General features: G+C 41.1%; 1 protein-coding gene across 1 annotated transcript; it reads left to right on the forward strand.

Moving 5' to 3' along the window:
* Positions 1 to 12,205: 12,205 nt before the first annotated feature.
* On the forward strand, positions 12,206 to 13,156 carry LOC124520603 (olfactory receptor 56-like). The gene has a single exon (XM_047091637.1). The coding sequence runs from the start codon at positions 12,206 to 12,208 to the stop codon at positions 13,154 to 13,156; it is 951 nt and encodes a 316-aa protein (XP_046947593.1).
* The last annotated feature ends 6,687 nt before the right edge of the window (positions 13,157 to 19,843 follow it).

Consider the following 19,843-nt stretch of genomic DNA (forward strand, 5'->3'; position numbering starts at 1 on the left):
TGTTTCTCCACATCCTCACCAGCATCTATAGTCTCCTGATTTGTTCATTTTAGCCACTCTGACTGGCGTAAGGTGGTATCTCAGTGTGGTTTTGATTTGTATTTCCCTGATGAGGAGCGACATTGAGCATCATTATATGTGTCTGTTGGCCATCCAGATGTCTTCTTTGGAAAAGTGTCTATTCACGTTTTCTGCCCATTTCTTCACTGGACTATTTGTTTTTCAGGGGTGGAGTTTGGTGAGTTCTGTATAGATTTTGGATACTAGCCCTTTGTACAATATGTCATTTGCAAATAACTTTTCCCATTCCATTGGTTGCCTTTTAGTTTTGTTGATTGTTTCCTTTGCTGTGCAGAAGATTTTTATCTTCATGAGGTCCCAATAGTTCATTTTTTCTTTTAATTCCCTTGCCTTTGGGGATGTGTCAAGTAAGAAATTGCTGCGGTGAGGTCAGAGAGGTTTTTCCAGCTTTCTCCTCTAGGGTTTTGATGGTTTTCTGTCTCACATTCAGGTCCTTCATCCATTTTGAGTTTATTTTTGTGAATGGTGTAAGAAAGTGGTCTAGTTTCATTCTTCTGCATGTTGCTGTCCAGTTCTCCCAGCACCATTTGTGAAAGAGACTTTTTTCCATTGGATATTCTTTCCTGCTTTGTCAAAGATTAGTTGGCCATACTTTTGTGGGTGCAATTCTGGAGTCTCTATTCCATTGGTCTATGTGTCTGTTTTTGTGTCAATACCATGCTGTCTTGATGATTACTGTCTGTCTTGATGATTACTGGCTGTCTTGATGATTTCATTTTGTTGTCTTATTTCTCGTGCTAGAACTTCCAACACTATGTTAAACAACAGTGGCAAGAGTGGACATCTCTGTCGTGCTCCATGTCTCAGGGGGAAAGCTCTCAGTTTTTCCCCATTGAGGATGATATTAGCTGTGGGCTTTTCATAAATGGCTTCTATGAGGTTTCTGTATGTTCCAGCTTTCTCAAGGAATTTTATTAAGAAAGGACGCTGTATTTTGTCAAATGCTTTTTCTGCATCTAGTGACAGTATTATATGGTTCCTATCCTATCTTTTATTAATGTGATGTATCACAGTGATTGATTTGTGAGTGTTGAACTAGCCCTGCAGCCAAGGAGTGAATCCCACTTGATCATGGTGAATAATTCTTTTTATATGCTGTTGAATTCGATTCACTAGTATCTTATTGAGAATTTTTGCTTCCATATTCATCAGGGATATTGGCCTGTAGTTCTCTTTTTTGCTGGGCCTTTGTCTGGTTTGGGAATCAAAGTAATGCTGGCTTCATAAAATGAGTATGGAAGTTTTCCTTCCCTTTCTATTTTTTAGAACAGCTTGAGAAGGATAGGTATTAACTCTGCTTTAAATGTCTGGTAGAATTCTCCAGGGACGACATCTGGTCCAGGACTCTTATTTGTTGGGAGATTTTTGATAACTGATTCAATTTCTTCACTAGTTATGGGTCTGTTAAAATTTCCTATTTCTTCCTGTTTGAGTTTTGGTAGCGTGTGGGTGTTTAAGAATCTGCCCATTTCTTCCAGGTTGTCCAGTTTGTTGGCATATAATTTCTCACAGTATTCCCTGATAATTGCTTGTATTTCTCAGGGATTGGTTCTGATAAATCCATTTTCATCCATGATTTTATCTATTTGGGTCCTCTCTCTTTTCTTTTGGAGAAGACTGACCAGAGGTGTATCAATTTTGTTTATTTTTTTATTTAAAAAATTTTTAATGTCTATTTATTTTTGGGAGAGAGAGAGAGAGAGAGAGAACACAAGCAGGGGAGGGGCAGAAAGAGAGGGAGACACAGAAACTGAAGCAGGCTCCAGGCTCTGAGCTGTCAGCACAGAGCCTGATGCAGGGCTCGAACTCATGAACTGTGACATCGTGACCTGAGCTGAAGTCAGAGGCTTAACCGACTGAGCCACCCAGGTGCCCCAATTTTGTTTAGTTTTTCAAAAAACCAACTTTTGGTTTCATTGGTCTGCTCTACTGTTTTTTGTTTTTGTTTTTTGTTTTGTAAATTGTATAGTGTTTATTTTTGCTCTGATCTTCATTATATGCTTTCTTCTGCTGGGTTTGGGGTGTCTTTGCTGCTCTGCTTCCAGTTCCTTTAGGTGTGCTGTTAGATTTTGTATTTGGGATTTTTCTTGTTTCTTGAGATAGGCCTGGATTGCAATGTATTTTCCTCTCAGGACTGCCTTCGCTGCATCCCAAAGGGTTTGGATTGTTGTATTTTCATTTTCATTTGTTTCCATATATTTTTTAATACTTCCCTAATTGCCTGGTTGACCCATTTGTTTCATCGTAGGATGTTATTTAACCTCTATGCTCTTGGAGGTTTTCCAGACTTTTTCCTGTGGTTGATTTCAAGTTTCACAGCATTGTGATCTGAAAGTGTGCATGGTATGATCTCAATTCTTTTATATTTATGGAGGGCTGGTTTGTGACCCATTATGTGACCTATCTTGGAGAATGTCCATGTCCACTCAAGAAGAAGTATATTCTGCTGCTTTGGGATGCAGAGTTCTAAATATATCTGTCAAGTCCATCTGGTCCAACGTATCATTCAGGGCCCTTGTTTCTTTATTGATCCTGTGTCTAGATGATCTATCCATTGTTGTAAGTGGAGTATTAAAGTCCCCTGCAATTACCCCATTCATATCAGTAGGGTTGCATATGTTTGTGATTAATTGTTTTATATATTTGGGGGCTCCCATATTTGGCACATAGACATTGACAATTTTTTAGCTCTTCCTGATGGATAGACCCTGTAATTATTATATAATGCCCTTCTTCATCTCTTGTTACAGCCTTTAATTTAAAGTCTAGTTTGTCTGATACAAGTATGGCTACCCCAGCTTTCTTTTGAATTCCAGTGGCATGATAGTTCTCCATCCCCTCACTTTCAATCTGAAGGTGTCCTCATGTATAAAATGAGTCTCTCATAGACAGCAAATAAATGGGTCTTTTTTTAAAACCTATTCTGATACCCTATGTCTTCTGCTTGGAGCACTTAGTTCATTTACATTCAGTGTTATTATTAAAAGATATGGGTTTAGAGTCATTGTGTTATCTGTGGGTTTCATGCTTATAATGATGTCTCTGGTATTTTGTTCTCCTTGCAATATTCACTCACAGTATCCCTCTTAGGACCTCTTATAGGGCTGGTTTAGTGGTCTTGAATTCCTTCAGTTTTTGTTTGTTTGGGAACACCTGCATCTCTCCTTCTATTCTGAGTGACAGGCTTGCTGGATAAAGGATTATTGGATACATTTTTTTTTCTGTTCATTACATTGAAGATTTCCTACCATTCCTTTCTCGTCTGCCAAATTTCAGTAGATAGATCCGCTACTACCCTTATGTGTCTACCTTTGTATGTTAAGGCCCGTTTATTCCTAGCTGCTTTCAGAATTCTCTTTATTCTTGTATTTTGCCAGTTTCACCGTGATATGTTGTGCAGATGATCGATTCAAGTTACATCTGAAGGGAGTTCTCTGTGCCTGTTGGACTTGAATGTCTGTTTCTTTGCCCAGATCAGGGAAGTTCTCAGCTATGATTTGTTCAAGTGCACCTTCAGCCCCTTTCTCTCTCTCTTCTTCTTCTGTAATTCCTATGATACAGTATTGTTCCCTTTGTTTGCATCACTTAGTTCTCTAATTCTCCCCTCATACTCCTGAATTTTTTAATCTCTCTTTTTCTCAGCTTCCTCTTTTTCCATAATTTTGTCTTGTAACTCACCTATTCTCCCCTCTGCCTGTTCAATCCGTGCTGTTGCTCCCTTCACTTTATTTTGTACCTCATTTATAGCTTTTTAAAATTAATGATGACTATTGTTTAGTCCCTTCTTGTCTGTAGCAATAGTTCTCTGCTCTCCTCTATGCTTTTTTCAAACCCAGCAGTTAATTTTATGGCTATTACTCTAAATTCCTGTTCAGTTACATTGCTTAAATCAGTTTTGATCAATTAGTTAGCTTCCTGGAATTTTTTTTTGAGAATTCTTCCATTTCATAATTTTCTAGTTTTCTGTCCCTTATGAGTTTTAAAACTTGTTGTGTGCTCTGCCCCTTTGAGCACTGCTATATTAAAGGGGTGTCATATACTGACCAGGGCCTGGCCCTTCAAGAGTTTCTTTTGGAGAGTGTTATTTGCTCTCTGTTGTGATTTTGGTTATTTTATTTCCCTACTCGTAGTGATATTTTAGACCCACCACCAGGTGTGTTTTGATTTGTTCCTTGGAGTAGCTCTGTAAAGTAAAACAAGCAGACAAAAACACACAAGCACCCAAAGAAAACAAAAAAAAATTAAGAAAAGCAAAAAACTATGACTCACTCATATGAGGACTTTAAGAGACAAAACAGATAAACATAAGGGAAGGGAAACAAAAATAATATGAAAACAGAGAGGGGGACAAAACAGAAAAGACTCATAAATATGGAGAACAAACTGAGGGTTGCTGGAGGGGTTGTGGGAAGGGGGATGGGCTAAATGGGTAAGGGGCATTAAGGAATCTACTCCTGAAATCATTGTTTCACTATATGCTAATTTGGATGTAAATTTTAAAAAATAAAAAATAAAATTAAAAAAAGAAAAGCTAAAAACTAAAAACAAAAAACACTGACTACAGGTAAAGAACAGGGTGGAGGTGGTACTGATGGAAGAGTACATACAAAGAGAGGAATGACAGGAACGTGGAAGAAGAAAAAATAAATATTGACTAGGCAGAGAGACTAAAAGGCTTAATCCAGAGGGAGAAGAGAGAGAGAGAGAGAGAGAGAGAGAAAAGAAAATAAAGAAGGAGGCATGGATAAAGAAAAGAAAATAAAGTTACCCAAAACTATATGGCTTGATTATTCCAGAGAGAGGAAGGAAAGTAAAGAAGGAGGTGTAGAACATGTATGAAGAGAATTGATTCAATATGTCTGTTTAAACAAACCAATAACCAGAGTAACCCGCCTAGAAGATGGAAAAGATGAGGAGGAGAAATGGGGAGAATATATCTATATATCCAGAATTGACCCAGAGTTAATCCAGGCAATGCTGCAGCGCTGGTCTAGAGGTTAAGCAGGGTCTATTCAGCTCCAGTAGATATGCAGTTACCAGGTGTGGAGAGGTGTGGTTTTGTGTAGTCTGGTCCCACCTTCACTATGGGCCCTGGGACTGATACCAGAGGCCCTGCCTTGGTCGGAGGGGTGGGGAATGGTGATCCCCCAGTCTCTTCTCCATGGACCAGACCCAGACCTGGACTCAGTGGACTCTATTTGAGTCGTCCTCACTGTGCCTCAGGCACAGATGGCATGGTCCTTCTCTGCCAACTCCCCTGACCCTGTGCTTGGCTAGGATTCAAAGTCCTGCTCCATGCACTCTGGCACTGGGGAAGCGCCTCTCAGTGTGGTCCAGTATGTGGTCCTGGCTGGCTTTGTCCATGCTGCTACCCTTCAGGGAGGACTGCCTTCTCTTACTGTGGACTGCCCTGCCCACCTCCCCACTGAGCCCTGGGGGTGACAGACGCAGGCAGGCTTTCTCTTTTCCCACAGCACTCCAGAGAGGGGGCCACCTTCTCCTACTGTAGACTGCACCCTTGACCTGGTCACTGAGCCTGGGGGTGTTGGACACAGGCAGGCTTTGTTTTGTTCCTCTGCCTTCCAGGGAGGGGATCACTTTTTTCAACTGCAGACTGCACCCTCAACCAGCCACTGAGCCCCAGGGTGGTGGACGCAGGCAGGCTTTGTTCTGTCCCACAGCACTCCAGGGAGAGGGCCACTTTCTCCTACTGCGGAATGAGCCCTTGGCCCAGCCACTGAGCCTGGGGGTGGTGGAGGCCTTGTACTATCGCCCAGCCCTCCAGGGAAGGGACTGCTTTTTCTCACTGTGGACTGTGCCCCTGACCTAGCACCCAACCCAGGGCAGGCTTCTGTCTTCCCCAGATGCATGAACAGGGAGCCAGCCCCAGTCCAAAGAAAGCCCTGCAGTTAGAGATAGGATTCCTCTCAGTCCCAGTCCGAGGTCTTTCTCCTATCCAGATACGGTCCTACACTTCCCAAGCTGCTCTTTCTCTTTCCTTTGTCTCTCCACAGAAGGGGATCCCTCCCCTCCATGCCTATGTGGCCTGTTTTTATCTCCCCCAGTTCGCAATCACCCACCAATCTTTTCTCAAGTTGTCCCATTTTCTTCCTGGTAGATTCAGTCTCTTTTCCTCCCAGACTCTGGGGTTCAAAATCCTTTGGCTTCAGCACTTCTTTGAGAGCAACAATTATCTTTTAAAATATCCTTATTGAACCTGTTGTGTCTTTCTTAAATTTTCAGATACCTATGTTGCTATACTTGATAGTATCCCACAGTTCTCTTAGGCTGTATTCATTATACTTACTTCCTTTTTTAAATATAATTTATTGTCAAGCTGGCTAACATACAGTGTATACAGTGTGCTCTTGGTTTTGGGGGTAGGTTCCCATGATTCATTGATTACACACAACACCCAGTGCTCATCCCAATTGCCCTCCTCAATGCCCATCACCCATTTCCCCCTCTCCCCCACACTCCTCCCCAATCAACCCTCAGTTTGTTCTATGTATTTAAGAGTCTCTTACTGGTTGCTTCCCTCCCTCTCTGTAACTATTTTTTTCCCTTCCCTTCCTCCATGGTCTTCTGTTAAGTCTCTTAAGTTCCACATATGAGTGAAAACATATATCTGTCTTTCTCTGACTGACTTACTTCACTTAGCATAATACTCTCCAGTTCCATCCACATTGCTGCAAATGGCAAGATTTCATTCTTTCTCATTGCCATATACTTATTTTTTCTTTTGCTCCTTACACCTGATACACTGAATTGACCTATAATTAACTGTTGACTTTTTTCTTACACTTTTTAATTCCTTTTTGTGCTTTATAGTTTTTCACAAAACCCTGAACATTTTGAATATTATGTGGTAATCTTATAAATCAGATTTCCCCCTTCTTAGAATGTTTTTTTTGCTTTATATATAGTTAATTAATTTATTAATTAATTAATCAGTCTTTAGGCTTTAGTTATTTGTTTAGTGAGCTTTATCTATTTTTGTAAAGTCTTTTTTTTTGTATCTGCTTTTGAGCTTTAGAGAAATGGGAGGGCAGTGACACTAGTAACTACAATTCTTAGAACCTGAAATAGGGAGAACACTTTAGATATTTTATTCAATTTAATGCTCACAACAAATATTTTGTAGTAAATATCATCATTCTGGTTACACATGAGGAAACTGGGGTTCAGATTAGTCCCTTGCCCAAGGTCAAGTCTACATAAGATTCCCACCCAGCTCTGTCTGACTTCAAGGTCAAGTGTCTGTGCTATGCTACCTTTATTTGTGTGAATTTCTTAGTAGAAGAGAAGTCAAGTGGGTAGGAGCTGACAGGAGAGTAGTAGGAGGTGGTCAGTGTCAGGGACAGATGAACTCTTAGCAGAGTGTTTGTTGAATCCTTGACTTCTTTGAATTCCAGTGTAATTGAGCTCTGAGATAAGAAGAGTCAATGTGATCTTTGATGATTGCCTTATCGTTAGGCTGAGGTATTGGGAGGAGGCAGAAAAATGTAGAGGAGTGACACTCCGGAAATCTCTGGAAAATGCGCTTTGCTTACATACAGTATTTAGTGGACATTTTAAAAGTGGGACATAACACAGAACAAAAGCCAATGTTTTCCATTCCCTTTTGGAATGGAAGAAGAGCCAATTAGGTTGACCCGTAGAAAACCTTCCCCAATTTTCCTCTCCTCCTTCTCCTGGGAGAGATTTTGTTTGTTGGTGTAGCTGAGATGAGCAGAGAACTTTGCAGGAAGCTCCCTTCCTTGTGAAGTTTAATTGCCAGACACTAGGGACAGAGATATGACAGAAGATGAATCTCCAAGGATTTGTGAAAATAGAAGCAATTTTCCTTAGTCACAGAAAAGGGGAGAACAATGGGTAGCAGTGAGGAGTGAGGGAATAAAACCTATTAGCTTGGCACTCGACCTGGCCCAACAAAGGGTCTCTTGCAAAGGTGAGAGGCTCCTTGCTAGTCCCCATTGTCTCTTCCCATCCTGATCCAGACCTCTCCCTCCTGCTCCTATGGATGAGGGTTATATGATCTCTCTGTATTATAATTGTTCTGGAAATCTTTTTCTTAACGCCAAAAATTCTGCCAGGGTTTTAGCATGAAGCTTAGTCTTCTATATTTTTTTGTATTCTTTCTTTCAGAACCCCTTTTATTCCCATTTTTACCAGTCTTAATGCATTTTTTCAAAACTTTTCCACAGCCCTCTAGAAGGCATCAGGCATTTCCTTCCTGTGGGTGGAGAGTGGCCCAAGCACCTCAGTTAACTTCATTTTCTCAGAATAAGAAGAGATTCTAGAGGAGTTCTGACCACACAAGTCTTTCTTCTGGAAATTTTCTTCTCTACCTTAACTCCCTTCTGCTTCAATTTTAGTTCCATTTCCTTCCAAGGACATGGAGGTCTCCTGGCTTCCAGGGAGAGATCCTGCTGCAGACCCAACTGATTAGGGCAGCCATCCCTTGGTGAAGTCTGTTTTCCAAGGACATAGGACTCCAGACTCCTGATCTGCCCTCCTCACTCCCAGATCCTTCCTGGCGTCATTAATTACATCATTTCAAGGTAAGATTCTTCCTCTATGTGTCTTGCATTTCCTCTTTCTGTTACCAAATGCTTAAAATGTTTGTTCACCCCAGCACTACCTTTGCCATTCACCTGCTTAGTACTTCTCTGGAAGTAGAGACCTCTTGTGTAGTTAGAATTTGTTTCTTGATTTTTTTTTGCCTCCTAATTCTTTATTCTGTGGGTAGAACTAGAGATGACCTGAGGGTTGTTTCATCTAACCTGTCGTATTACTGCTTGGGAGACTGTCACCCAGGAGAGGAAGTGAATTCCTCAGGGTCTTCCAACAGGTTTTAGGAAGGGTGGGGACTGTTTTGTCTTTGCAAGTCTAGAGAGGATGTGACAATGGCTCCCTCTAGGGCACTGGGAAAGCTATATTTTCCTGATGACATCTGGCTATTAGATTTGGATGAGAGTGTTGAAGTCGTCTCCTGCTGACCCACCTACAAATGCCTATATTTCTAACTCTTGGGAAAAAGTTTCTGCTTGCTGCTCCTCCACACCTTGTATATATTTTTCTGTTTGGATATTTTCTCCTATACCCCTTCTTCTTGAAGGAACTCAGTGCTCTGCTATTTTACAAACATGCTTTGGTGTTTTTGCTCCCTGTCCTACCTGCAGTTTCCTTTCATTTCATAGCTGTGTCATGAATCTGACTACTTTCTGATGCAGATCTCCCCAACACAATTCCCAGTGAACCTCTTTATGAGTCTCTTACACACAGCGTAGGGCTTTGACATGTCTGATCTAAGGGGTGCAGGACTGCCTTCTTACTATTAAATATCCCCAACATTGCCCAACTGAAACAATATGTATTATGGCCTCTTGGTAAGACTTTACAGGGAGAAATTTGCATCTCAATGGAGGAGCCTAGGAAGTGTCAGGCCATGACTATTGACTCTGCTCATATTGGAAGCACCTGTTTCTGCCTGAAGGGCCAGGAGCTGCTATGAGAAGACTTTGATGGGGAAGGACTTCAAAGAGAGGCAGAAAGGTTGCAGGCAAAGTGGTCTGCTCCACTTTCCCAACAGGATGAAAAAGTCCGTGATGCTGGGCTCTCACAGCCCCCAGAGTCCCAGAAGTCAGAGAGCTCATTGTGGCATTAATAGGAGAGTTCTGCCCCTATGCCTGGCTTCCCACTTCACTTAGGTGCTCCCTGTTTCTGTTCCTCATCCCACTTGTGTTTTTGCTTTCCCCCTGATCTTTTCTTCTTAGCATCTGTGTTCTCTCTTTCTCACTAAGTCTATGTTCCCTGCCCTCTATTACATTGTCTCTGTTTTCTTTTCTTTTTTTTTTTTTTTGTCTCTTCTGGGAGATAACATTTCTGATGGTCTAACATTTTCTGTATTTTTCTCCTGTATCTTGTCTCCTTTAGCTTGACATTTTCTCATTACTCCTTTCATCTCTCCCTTCTTCCTTTGGTCTACTGTTACTGTTGCTCTCCCTTTAACTCCTCAACCTTTCATTCATGACTCACTGCATTCTGTGCTGTCACTCTGTGAGGCATACTGTCAGGCCCTAGGACAGGACTCTCAATCTGCTCTAAGTGTATGACTGTAGTGTGTATGGCCAGGTAGCTCTGACAACAGAGATCCCATACAACACCCTAGATGTGACATCAAGAATAGTATACAGTGTTACTTTCTCTGTAAAAAAAGTTAACAACTATGAATTTCTTACTTTTACTTGAAAAATTCCTAGTTGTTTCTTGTACAAGTCTTTAAAATATTATGCTACAAAGCAAGCTTAAAAAGACAAGATATGCCAGATACATTACTTACCTGCTTATATGACAATCTTCGCTTACATTCAAGGAATACACAAAGAAATTCTTGTCAAAAATTGAAATATTGCAGGTCAAACTAGAGTCCTTTTTTTGACCCTAATCCCTACCCAATTCTAACCCTTTCTCCAAGGTAATTATTGTTATCATACTCTGTGTCCTTTAGTAATTTATGTATAGTTGTTGCTCGTATTCTTTTCTTTTAATTTTTAAATGTTTACTTATTTTTGAGAGAGAGAGAGACAGTGCGAGCAGGAGAGGGGCAGAGAGAGAGAGGGAGACACGAATCCAAAGCAGGCTTCAGGCTCTGAGCTGTCAGCACAGAGCCCGATGCGGGGCTTGAACTCATGGACTGCGAGATCATGACCTAAGCTGAAGTTGGACACTTAACCGACTGAGCCACCTAGGCTCATTTACAAAGTTTCTTAGAAAATACTTTAAGATTTTACATCTGGAAAATAAAAACCCTTTCTATCTCAGTTTTCCTACTTAAGAGGATAAATGATGAATCTTCTAGGGCAGTTATGCGGATTAAATGTGAGGATGTGGCAGAGTGCTCATTGTAAGACCTGGCACATAAGAAATGGTCAAGTAATGCCAGCTTTTGTCACTTCTAAACTACTAGGCATTGCTTATGTTATCACCTTCAATCTTTAATATCACTGTATATGATACTGTTAACCTTATCTGGGATAAGGAAGCTGAGGTTCAAAATTTTGCATAAGTGCTCAGTTCACAAAGTTGACACATGCCCTTGTTGTTTTAGTACTTTTTCCTGAAAAAGCAAATCCTTAAGTGAAGCTGGCCTTTGTAGGAGAGGCAACTATAAAGACTGAAGAACAGCCAATTCCTAGCAGAGACAGAAGCAATGATCATTTCAGCAATAAATAGCTCTAAATTTGCTTCTCAGTCATGTGGAGAAAGTCCTAGGAGTTAAAACAATGTCATTAGCAATGGCTTACTTCTTTCCTTAAAAGTTTTTCCTGTTTTTAAAAAATTGTATCTTAATTCCAGTATACTTAACATACATTGTTATATTATGTTCAGGTGTACAATGTAATGATTCAATACTTCTATATATCACCCAGTGCTCATCATGACAAGTGCACTTCTTAATCCCCATCACCTATTTAACCCATCCCCACATCCACCTCCCCTCTGGTAACCATCAGTTTGTTCTTTATAGTAAAGAGTCTGTTTCTTAATTTGTCTCTCTTTTTTTCCTTCGTTCATTTGTTTTGTTTCTGAATTTCCACATGAGTGAAATCATATGGTTTTTGTCTTTCTCTGATTTATTTCACTTAGCATAATACTCTCTAGCTCCATCAATGTCATTGCAAAGGGCAAGATTTCATTCTTTTTTATGGTTGAATAATATTTATATATAAACCACTTCGTATATATCACTTCTTTATTTATCAATCAATGAATACTTGGGCTGCTTCCATAATTTAGTTATTATAAATAATGATACTAAAAACATACGGGTGCATGTAATTTTTGGGTAAATACACAATAATGTGATTATTGGATCATATGGTAGTTCTATTTTTAACTATTGAGGAAACTCCATACTATTTTCCACAGTGAAATCCTGTATCTTTGTTAGAGACTCTTTTTCTTTTTAAACAGAAATTTAAAGAGTTTATTCTAAACCCAGTAACATTTAAAGAGGACAGCACATTGGGCAAAGTTTTGATGTCTCAATATTGTGGCACTAAACATACACCTCCTGCTTCCAGATCGCAAGACTTTGGCACGTCCCTCTGCAGGAACAATGGCCTGGGTGGGAAACCAGACTCTGATCTCCCACTTCATCCTCCTGGGCCTTTTCACGCAGTCACCACTGCACTTCTTCCTCTTTTCCATCATCATGGTCATGTTCCTGGTGGCCCTCTCTGGAAATGGGCTCATGATCCTCCTCATCAATGTCGATTCTCGCCTGCACAACCCCATGTACTTCTTCCTCAGCTGGCTGTCACTCATGGATCTCATGCTCATCTCCACCATTGTGCCACGGATGGCCACTGACTTCCTCCTGGGCCATGGCGCCATCTCCTTCACAGGCTGTGGGCTTCAGATCCTCTTCTTCCTCACTCTCTTGGGGGATGAGTGCTTTCTGCTGGCCTTCATGGCCTATGACCGCTATGTAGCCATCAGCAACCCACTGAGGTACTCAGTGGTCATGAGCCGCCGTGTCTGCTGGCTCATGGTGACAGTGTCCTGGCTCTTTGGCCTGGTGGATGGACTTATCCAGGCCATCTTCACCCTGCACTTCCCCTACTGTGGCTCCCAGGAGGTTGATCACTTCTTCTGTGAGGTCCCTGCCATACTGAAGCTGGCCTGTGCTGACACGTCCCTCTATGAGACCATGATCTATGTCTGTTGCATCCTAATGCTGCTCCTGCCCTTCTCTGTCATCTCTGCTTCCTACCTGCAGATCCTGGCGGCTGTGCTCCATATGCGTTCTGCTGAAGGTCGGCAGAAGGCCTTTGCTACCTGCTCCTCTCACATGGCAGTGGTCTCCCTCTTCTATGGGGCTGCTATGATCACCTACATGCGACCCCAGGCCTACCACTCCTCCAAGCAGGACAAGGTGGTCTCGGCCTTCTACACCATGATCACCCCTATGCTCAATCCACTTATATACAGCCTGAGGAACAAGGAAGTGGCTGAGGCTCTCAGAAAACTCCTTAGGAGGTGTCCCTGTGGTGGGGGTCAGGGCTAGATTGACATTAGCACCTGCAGATGGGGGTTCTGGGGCCTGGGAACTTGGATTAGCCTCTGTAGTTTGATTGGAAGAGAAACAAATGTGCCATACTGAAAATAAAAGTCATTCTTTTACCAGAGTTAATCAGATTAATACATCAATTCAGTTCATCATATCCATGCTGAGTGTGGATAGTGTGGAAGGAGGGCTGGGTCAATGCGGTTACAAAGAATAGAAGACACAAAGCATATATCTCAGAGTCAGCAAGTAACAGGTTTCAGCTATTTTCCTTGCCAGGAATTACCAACAGCTGAAGAAAACACCTTGCTCAATGTGCTTCTCTTTGGAAGGCTGCCTGAATCCCGTGACTGGCCAATTTAGGATATAAACGTTTGGTCCCTCTTGCCTTAGTTTGACTCTGAAGGGCCATCCCTTTTCCAGAGCTCCCTGTAAGATCTGAAGCAACACAGGCTACTTCCGCCTGTATCCAATTTGGCTTCCTTAACTCCTTTCCCCCACTATATAGTTCAATCCTCAAAGCACTCTCCAATAAACCTGCATGCAAAACCTGTTTCCATCTGATTCCAGGAAACCTAACCTATGGCACATGGAGATGAAGGAATGCTAGTAAGTTAAAGTCAAATTTGCTAAATATGTTCATGTACATGCAGTCAAAATACAATGTGGGCACTGAGAGGCTTTGTTGCTTGTCTTTCCTGAAGACCCCTAAGACAAGTTTAATGCAGGGGTTGCAAACACAAATGCCCATAGGTCCAGACAGGTGGTGTCAATGAGGAGAGCGATCTTGTGGGGATAGGTGTGGAAGGGACACATGCTCCTCAGCTAAAGCCACTTGGCTGCTCTGCTCCACACAGAATGTTTGAGCTTTGGGAAAAAGATAAAGTGAAAGTTGGATGGGAGCTGGAGGTGCACCCATGGATGGCTTCACAGTTGACTCAGAAGATAGCACTAAACAGTGGGCAGGACAAAGAAGAGAAGAGGAAGGTATGCAGAGCAGAATTCCTGATAGCAAAAGAAGGGGTCTGACATACGCCCAACCTCTCCATGAGGTCCACTAAGATGACTCTCAGATTCCTATCTCTGTCCTGAACTCAAAGACAGCCCTAGGAAACCTCTTTAGAGTTCTGTGCCCCAATAGAATTTTCTGCTCCTGTGAGTTTTACTGTGTCATATATTTCAACCCTGACCCAGTAGGAAGGTACTGAGAAGTGAAAAGAACTGAGAAGAAGGCCATCTCATGGTTGAAGGAATGTTGTTCTTGAGATTGCCTATATCCGTATAGCAATGACTCAGCTGTGGGGTAAGGATGTGATAAATTCTTTAACAGGAAGAAACATGGAAAGAGTTAGGTGGGACCTAGCAAAAACTTTTCTACTACCTTTGCCTTCCTTATATTTCCACTCGAGAAAGAAAATAACAAAATAAGATAACAAGATAAAATTTTGGTAGAATCCCTCATTCTCCGCAGTTGTTTTAAATTGAAAGACCTGAAGAGTGATTATAATCTGAATAATCCTACATTTGAGAAAAGAAAATATTGTGGATATGAACTTAAAATATATTTTTAAGTTTTTATTTTAATTCTACTTGGTTGACATAATGTCATATTAGTTTCAGACATACAACATAGTGCTTCAACATTTCCATACATCATTCTGTATTCATCATGACAAGTGCACTTCATAATACCCACCACGTATTTAACCTGTCCGCCCCACCTCTCCTCTGGTAACCGCCAGTTTGTTCTCATTGAGTCTTTTTTTTTTTTTTGAGTTCTCTTTCTCTCTCTCTCTCTTTCTCTCATTTTCCCCCTTTTCTCATTTGTTTTGTTTCTTAAATTCCACATATGAGTAAAACATATGGTATGTCTTCTCCAATTATTTCACATACCATTGTGCTCTCTAGCTCTATCCATGTTATTGCAAATGTAAAGATTTCATTCGTTTTTATGGATGAATAATTTTCTACTGTATCTTCTTTATGCATTACTCAATTTTTAAAAAAAAATTTTTTTTTCAACGTTTATTTATTTTTTTGGGGACAGAGAGAGACAGAGCATGAACGGGGGAGGGGCAGAGAGAGAGGGAGACACAGAATCGGAAACAGGCTCCAGGCTCTGAGCCATCAGCCCAGGGCCCGACGCGGGGCTCGAACTCACGGACCACGAGATCGTGACCTGGCTGAAGTCGGACGCTTAACCGACTGCGCCACCCAGGCGCCCCTATGCATTACTCAATTGATGGACACAGGTTGCTTCTGTATCTTGGCTATTGTAAATAATGCTGCTATAAAATAGGGGTAGAGCGTTCTTGTATTCATTGGTTAAATACCTAGTCATGTAATTGTTGGATCATAAGGTAGTTCTATTTTTAACTTTTTGAGGAAACTCTTTAATGTTTTTCCAGAGTAGCTGCACCAGTTTGCATTCCCACCAACAGTGGAGGAGGGTTCCCCTTTCTCCACATCCTCACCAACATCTGTTGCTTCTTGTGTTGTTGCCTTTAGCCATTTTGACAGGTGTGAGATGATATCTCATCGTAGTTTTAGTTTGCATTTCCCTGATGATGAGTGATGTTGAGCATCTTCTCAGGTGTCTCTCGGCCATTTGGATGTCTTCTTTGGAGAAACGTATATTTTTCTGCCCAGTTTTTAATTGGATTATTTGGTTTTGGGGTGTTGGGTTGTATTAGTTTTTAAATGTATTTTGGATACTAACCCTTTATAAGATATGTCATTTGAAATATGATCTCCCATTCTGTAGATTGTCTTTTAGTTTTGCTGATTGTTTCCTTTGCTGTGCAGAAGTTTTGTATTTTGATGAAGTCCCAATAGTTTGTTTTTGCTTTTGTTTCCCTTGACTCAGGAGACATATCTAGAAAGAAGTTGCTGTCACCGATATCAAAGAGGTTACTGCCTGTGTTCTCCTCTAGGATTTTGATGGTTTCCTGTCTCACATTTAGGTATTTAATCTATTTTAAATTTATTTTTGGGTACGGTGTAAGAAAGTGGTCCACTTTCATTCTTTTACATGTTGCTGTCCAGTTTTCCCAAAACTATTTGTTGAAAACTTTTTTTTTTCCATTGGATATTCTTTCCTGCTTTGTTGAAGATTAACTGACCATAAAATTGTGGGTTCATTTCTGGGTTTTCTATTCTGTTCCCTTGATCTAAAAACCTATTTTGTGACAGTACCATACTGTTTTCATTACTACATCTTTATAACAAAACTTGAAGCCTGGAATCATGATACCTCCAATTTTACCTTTCCTTTCAAGACTGCTTTACCTATTTGAAGTCTTCTGTGATTCCATACCAATTTTAGGATTGCGAAAAATGCTGTTGGTATTTTGATAGGGATTGCCTTAAATGTGTAGATGGCTTTGGGTAGTATAGACATTTTAACAATATTTGTTCTTCCAATCCATGAGAACTGAATGTCTTTCCATTTCCTTGTGTCATCTTCCATTTCTTTCATCAGTGTTTTATAGTTTTCAGAATACAGGTCTTTTACCTTTTTGGTTAGGCTTATTCCTAGGTATCAAAATTTGTTCTGGGTCACTAGTCCTATGCCAGATACTCTGAAGTGCTGTGGTGGCTGGGTGTTGTGTGCTAGGGCTGCTGGGGGCACAAGGCTGGGCACAAATAGGTGAGGTGCATGAAGATGGCTGGATAGGACTAGGGCTGAAGTATGATGGTGGCTGGGGGCATGCAGTTGGGTGAGGTACAGTGACTGGGCACAGTGTGCAGTGGCAGTTGGGCACCTGGTGGCTGGGGATGGTGTGTGAGGGTGGGGTGTGCACAAGGTGTGCACAGGGTGGCTATTCAGGGTGCACATGCAGCTTTAACAAAATTTGGCCTGAACCCAGGGCTGAGGCCAACAATCTTGGAGTGGGCTAGTCCTTAAAGAACCTGTGGGCATGGTGCACTGCTAACAGGCCAGGCAACAGCTGTATGTGCATTTCTGCTTCCTGCTGGTAACTGTGTATTTATGCTGGGGGCAGGGGAGAAAAATGGTTCTTTTCTGCTCCATCATTTTCGGTGAAGTTCTTCAACATTCTCCAAAATCAGATGAACAGATTTGTCTCCAATTTGTGCCTGGTGTCATGTAAACTGCTGTTTTTATGTTGCCTCTCTGTGCAAGCTGCTGTCTCTTTAAGGGAAGTGACCCAGGTATCACTTGCCCTCCTAGCTCACCCAGTGCTGGGTGCTGACCTCTGATGCTCCAAACTCCAAGTCCCACTGGTTATACAAAGTCATGGATTTCAGCCTATCTGGTTTTCAAAAGCAAACATTATGGGGATTACTCTTCCCTGGGTGAGCTCCCTGGTGTGAGGAACCATTTTTCTACCCTCTCCATGGGCGGAGCTCTCTCCCTCCTGTGGACAGCCTTCCTCCACCTTTCAGACCTTCCTAAAGCTCTCACTTGCAGCTTCCTCTCTATATTGAGTTGTGGAGTTTGTTCCTCCAGTCTTCAGATCACTCTCTCAGTTATTGACTTGGATGTGGATGATATGTGGTTGAAAACCTGGGGTGGGGTGAACTCAGGGTCTTGGCCATCTTCCCAAGCTCCTCCCCTCTTCCAGATATGAACTTCATATCAAACTTACAGACATTACTTACATCTTCAAACCTGTCTTTTATAGTTCTTGGTGGTGTTTCTAAGGCTAGGAATATGAGATTGAGGAAGACATAACATGGAAATGGGTATATGCCACAAGACCTCTAAGTGTGCCTGGAGTCTATTTCCAGGGTGCTTACAGAAGACTGTGAATTCAGAACAGCCAATAATACATGGAGCATAGTTTCAGGCTTAGCTTGCACTGGAAAATCAAGATTTTTTTTTTACTTGAGCGACAGTCAAATAAGCTGGCTTATGTTCGTAAGTTACTCATTTCCTTTTATTCACCCAGTGTTGAATTTGAGATAACACCCTAGTTAATCAGAAAGCATCTTTATTTTTTATTTTATTTTATTTTATTTAAATTTCTTTTTTAATGTTTATTTTTGAGAGAGAGACAGAGTGAAAGTGGGGGAGGGGCAGAGAGAGAGTGAGACACAGAATCTGAAGCAAGCTCCAGGCTCTGAGCTGTCAGCACAAAGCCCAATGCGGGGCTTGAACCATGAGAATATGACCTGAGCTGAAGTTGGATGCTTAACTGACTGGGCCACCCAGGTGTCCCTCTTTTTTTATTATTATTTTTTTAAATGTTTACTTATTTTTGAAAGAGAGAAAGCACAAGCAGGGGAGGGGCAGAGACATACACAGAGAGAGAGAGACAGACAGAGGGACAGAGAGACAGAGGATCCCAAGCAGGCTCTGCACTGACAGAAGAGAGCTCAAAGTGGGGTTCAAACTCATGAACTACTGAATTGAAGTCCAATGCCCAACCAACTGAGCCATCCAGGCATCTCTAATCAGAAATCATCTGAAACAGAAATGTTATCACTCTTGATAAATCCTGAGTGGTTCTTTTGCAAGATGGTGACAAGGTTTTATTTCTCATGGAAAATTATATTTAAATGTGAATTTGTTTTGGTATTCATCAGCTTTTACACCAAAAGGGTTCCTCCTATTGTGATTTCTGTACCATGGAATGAGAGTTGGGCAAAGCTTAGTGTCTTCCCCTTGCCTCTCTGTCTTGAATCTCTTCAGGCCACAGCTAACCTCTGTCATGGACTGAGGATTAGCAGCATGGGCTGGGAAGAAAGATAGTAGAGGTACTTTGTACCAATTTTTGACCCTGGTAGAAGGGGAAGGGTAGAAATTCTCATGGAGGTGGGTGGAGTGGAGTTGAATGATGAATTTCGAAGAGATGAAGCCATCTGACTTCTAAATCAAAATGGCACAGTTTTATGGAGCCAATATTACACTATATGTTAACCAACTAGAGTTTGAAAAAATGTGAAAAAAAAAATTAAAAATGCCATAGTTGGGATAAAGTCCAGACTGGAGCTACTTGAAGAGTAAATTGATTTAAACCAAAGACCCAACTGAAAAGGAGAACTAGAGGCCAACATCCCTGATGAATCTGTATGCAGAAATTCTCAAAAAGATAATAGGAAATCATTCAACAGTAAACAAAAGAATTATGGGATTTATTCCTGGGCTGCAGGGGTGGTTCAGTATTCACAACTCAGTCAACATGATACATCACATTAATAAAAGATAAGAACCATATGATCTTGTCAATAGATGTAAAAATAACATTTGACAAAATACAGCATCATTCTTGTTAAAAATCCTCAAAAAAGTAGGGATAGACAGAACATATCTCAACATCATAAAGGACATAATGAAAGACCGACAGCTAATATCATCCTCATGGGGAAAAGCTGAGAGCCTTTCCCCTACAGTCAGGAACAATATAAGGATGTTCACTCTCACCATTACCATTTAACATAGTACTGGAAGTCTTAGCCTCAGTAATCCGACAACAAAAAGAAATAATAAGCATGCAAATTGGCAAGGAAGAATTCAACTTTTCACTATTTGCAGATGACATGATACTTTATGTAAAAAAAAAACAAAAGACTACCAGAAAACTGCTAGAACTGATATAGGAATTCAGCAAAATCATAGGATATAAAACCTATGCAATGTGCAGAAATGTGTTGCATTTCTGTAAACCAATAATGAAACAATAGAAAAAGAAATTAAAGAATCAATCCCATTTACAATTGTAC

This window comes from Lynx rufus, unplaced genomic scaffold (assembly GCF_022079265.1).
Source record: "Lynx rufus isolate CCGP_SWC_20201006 ecotype Redwood Valley unplaced genomic scaffold, mLynRuf1.p SCAF_1, whole genome shotgun sequence".
Taxonomy (NCBI): domain Eukaryota; kingdom Metazoa; phylum Chordata; class Mammalia; order Carnivora; family Felidae; genus Lynx; species Lynx rufus.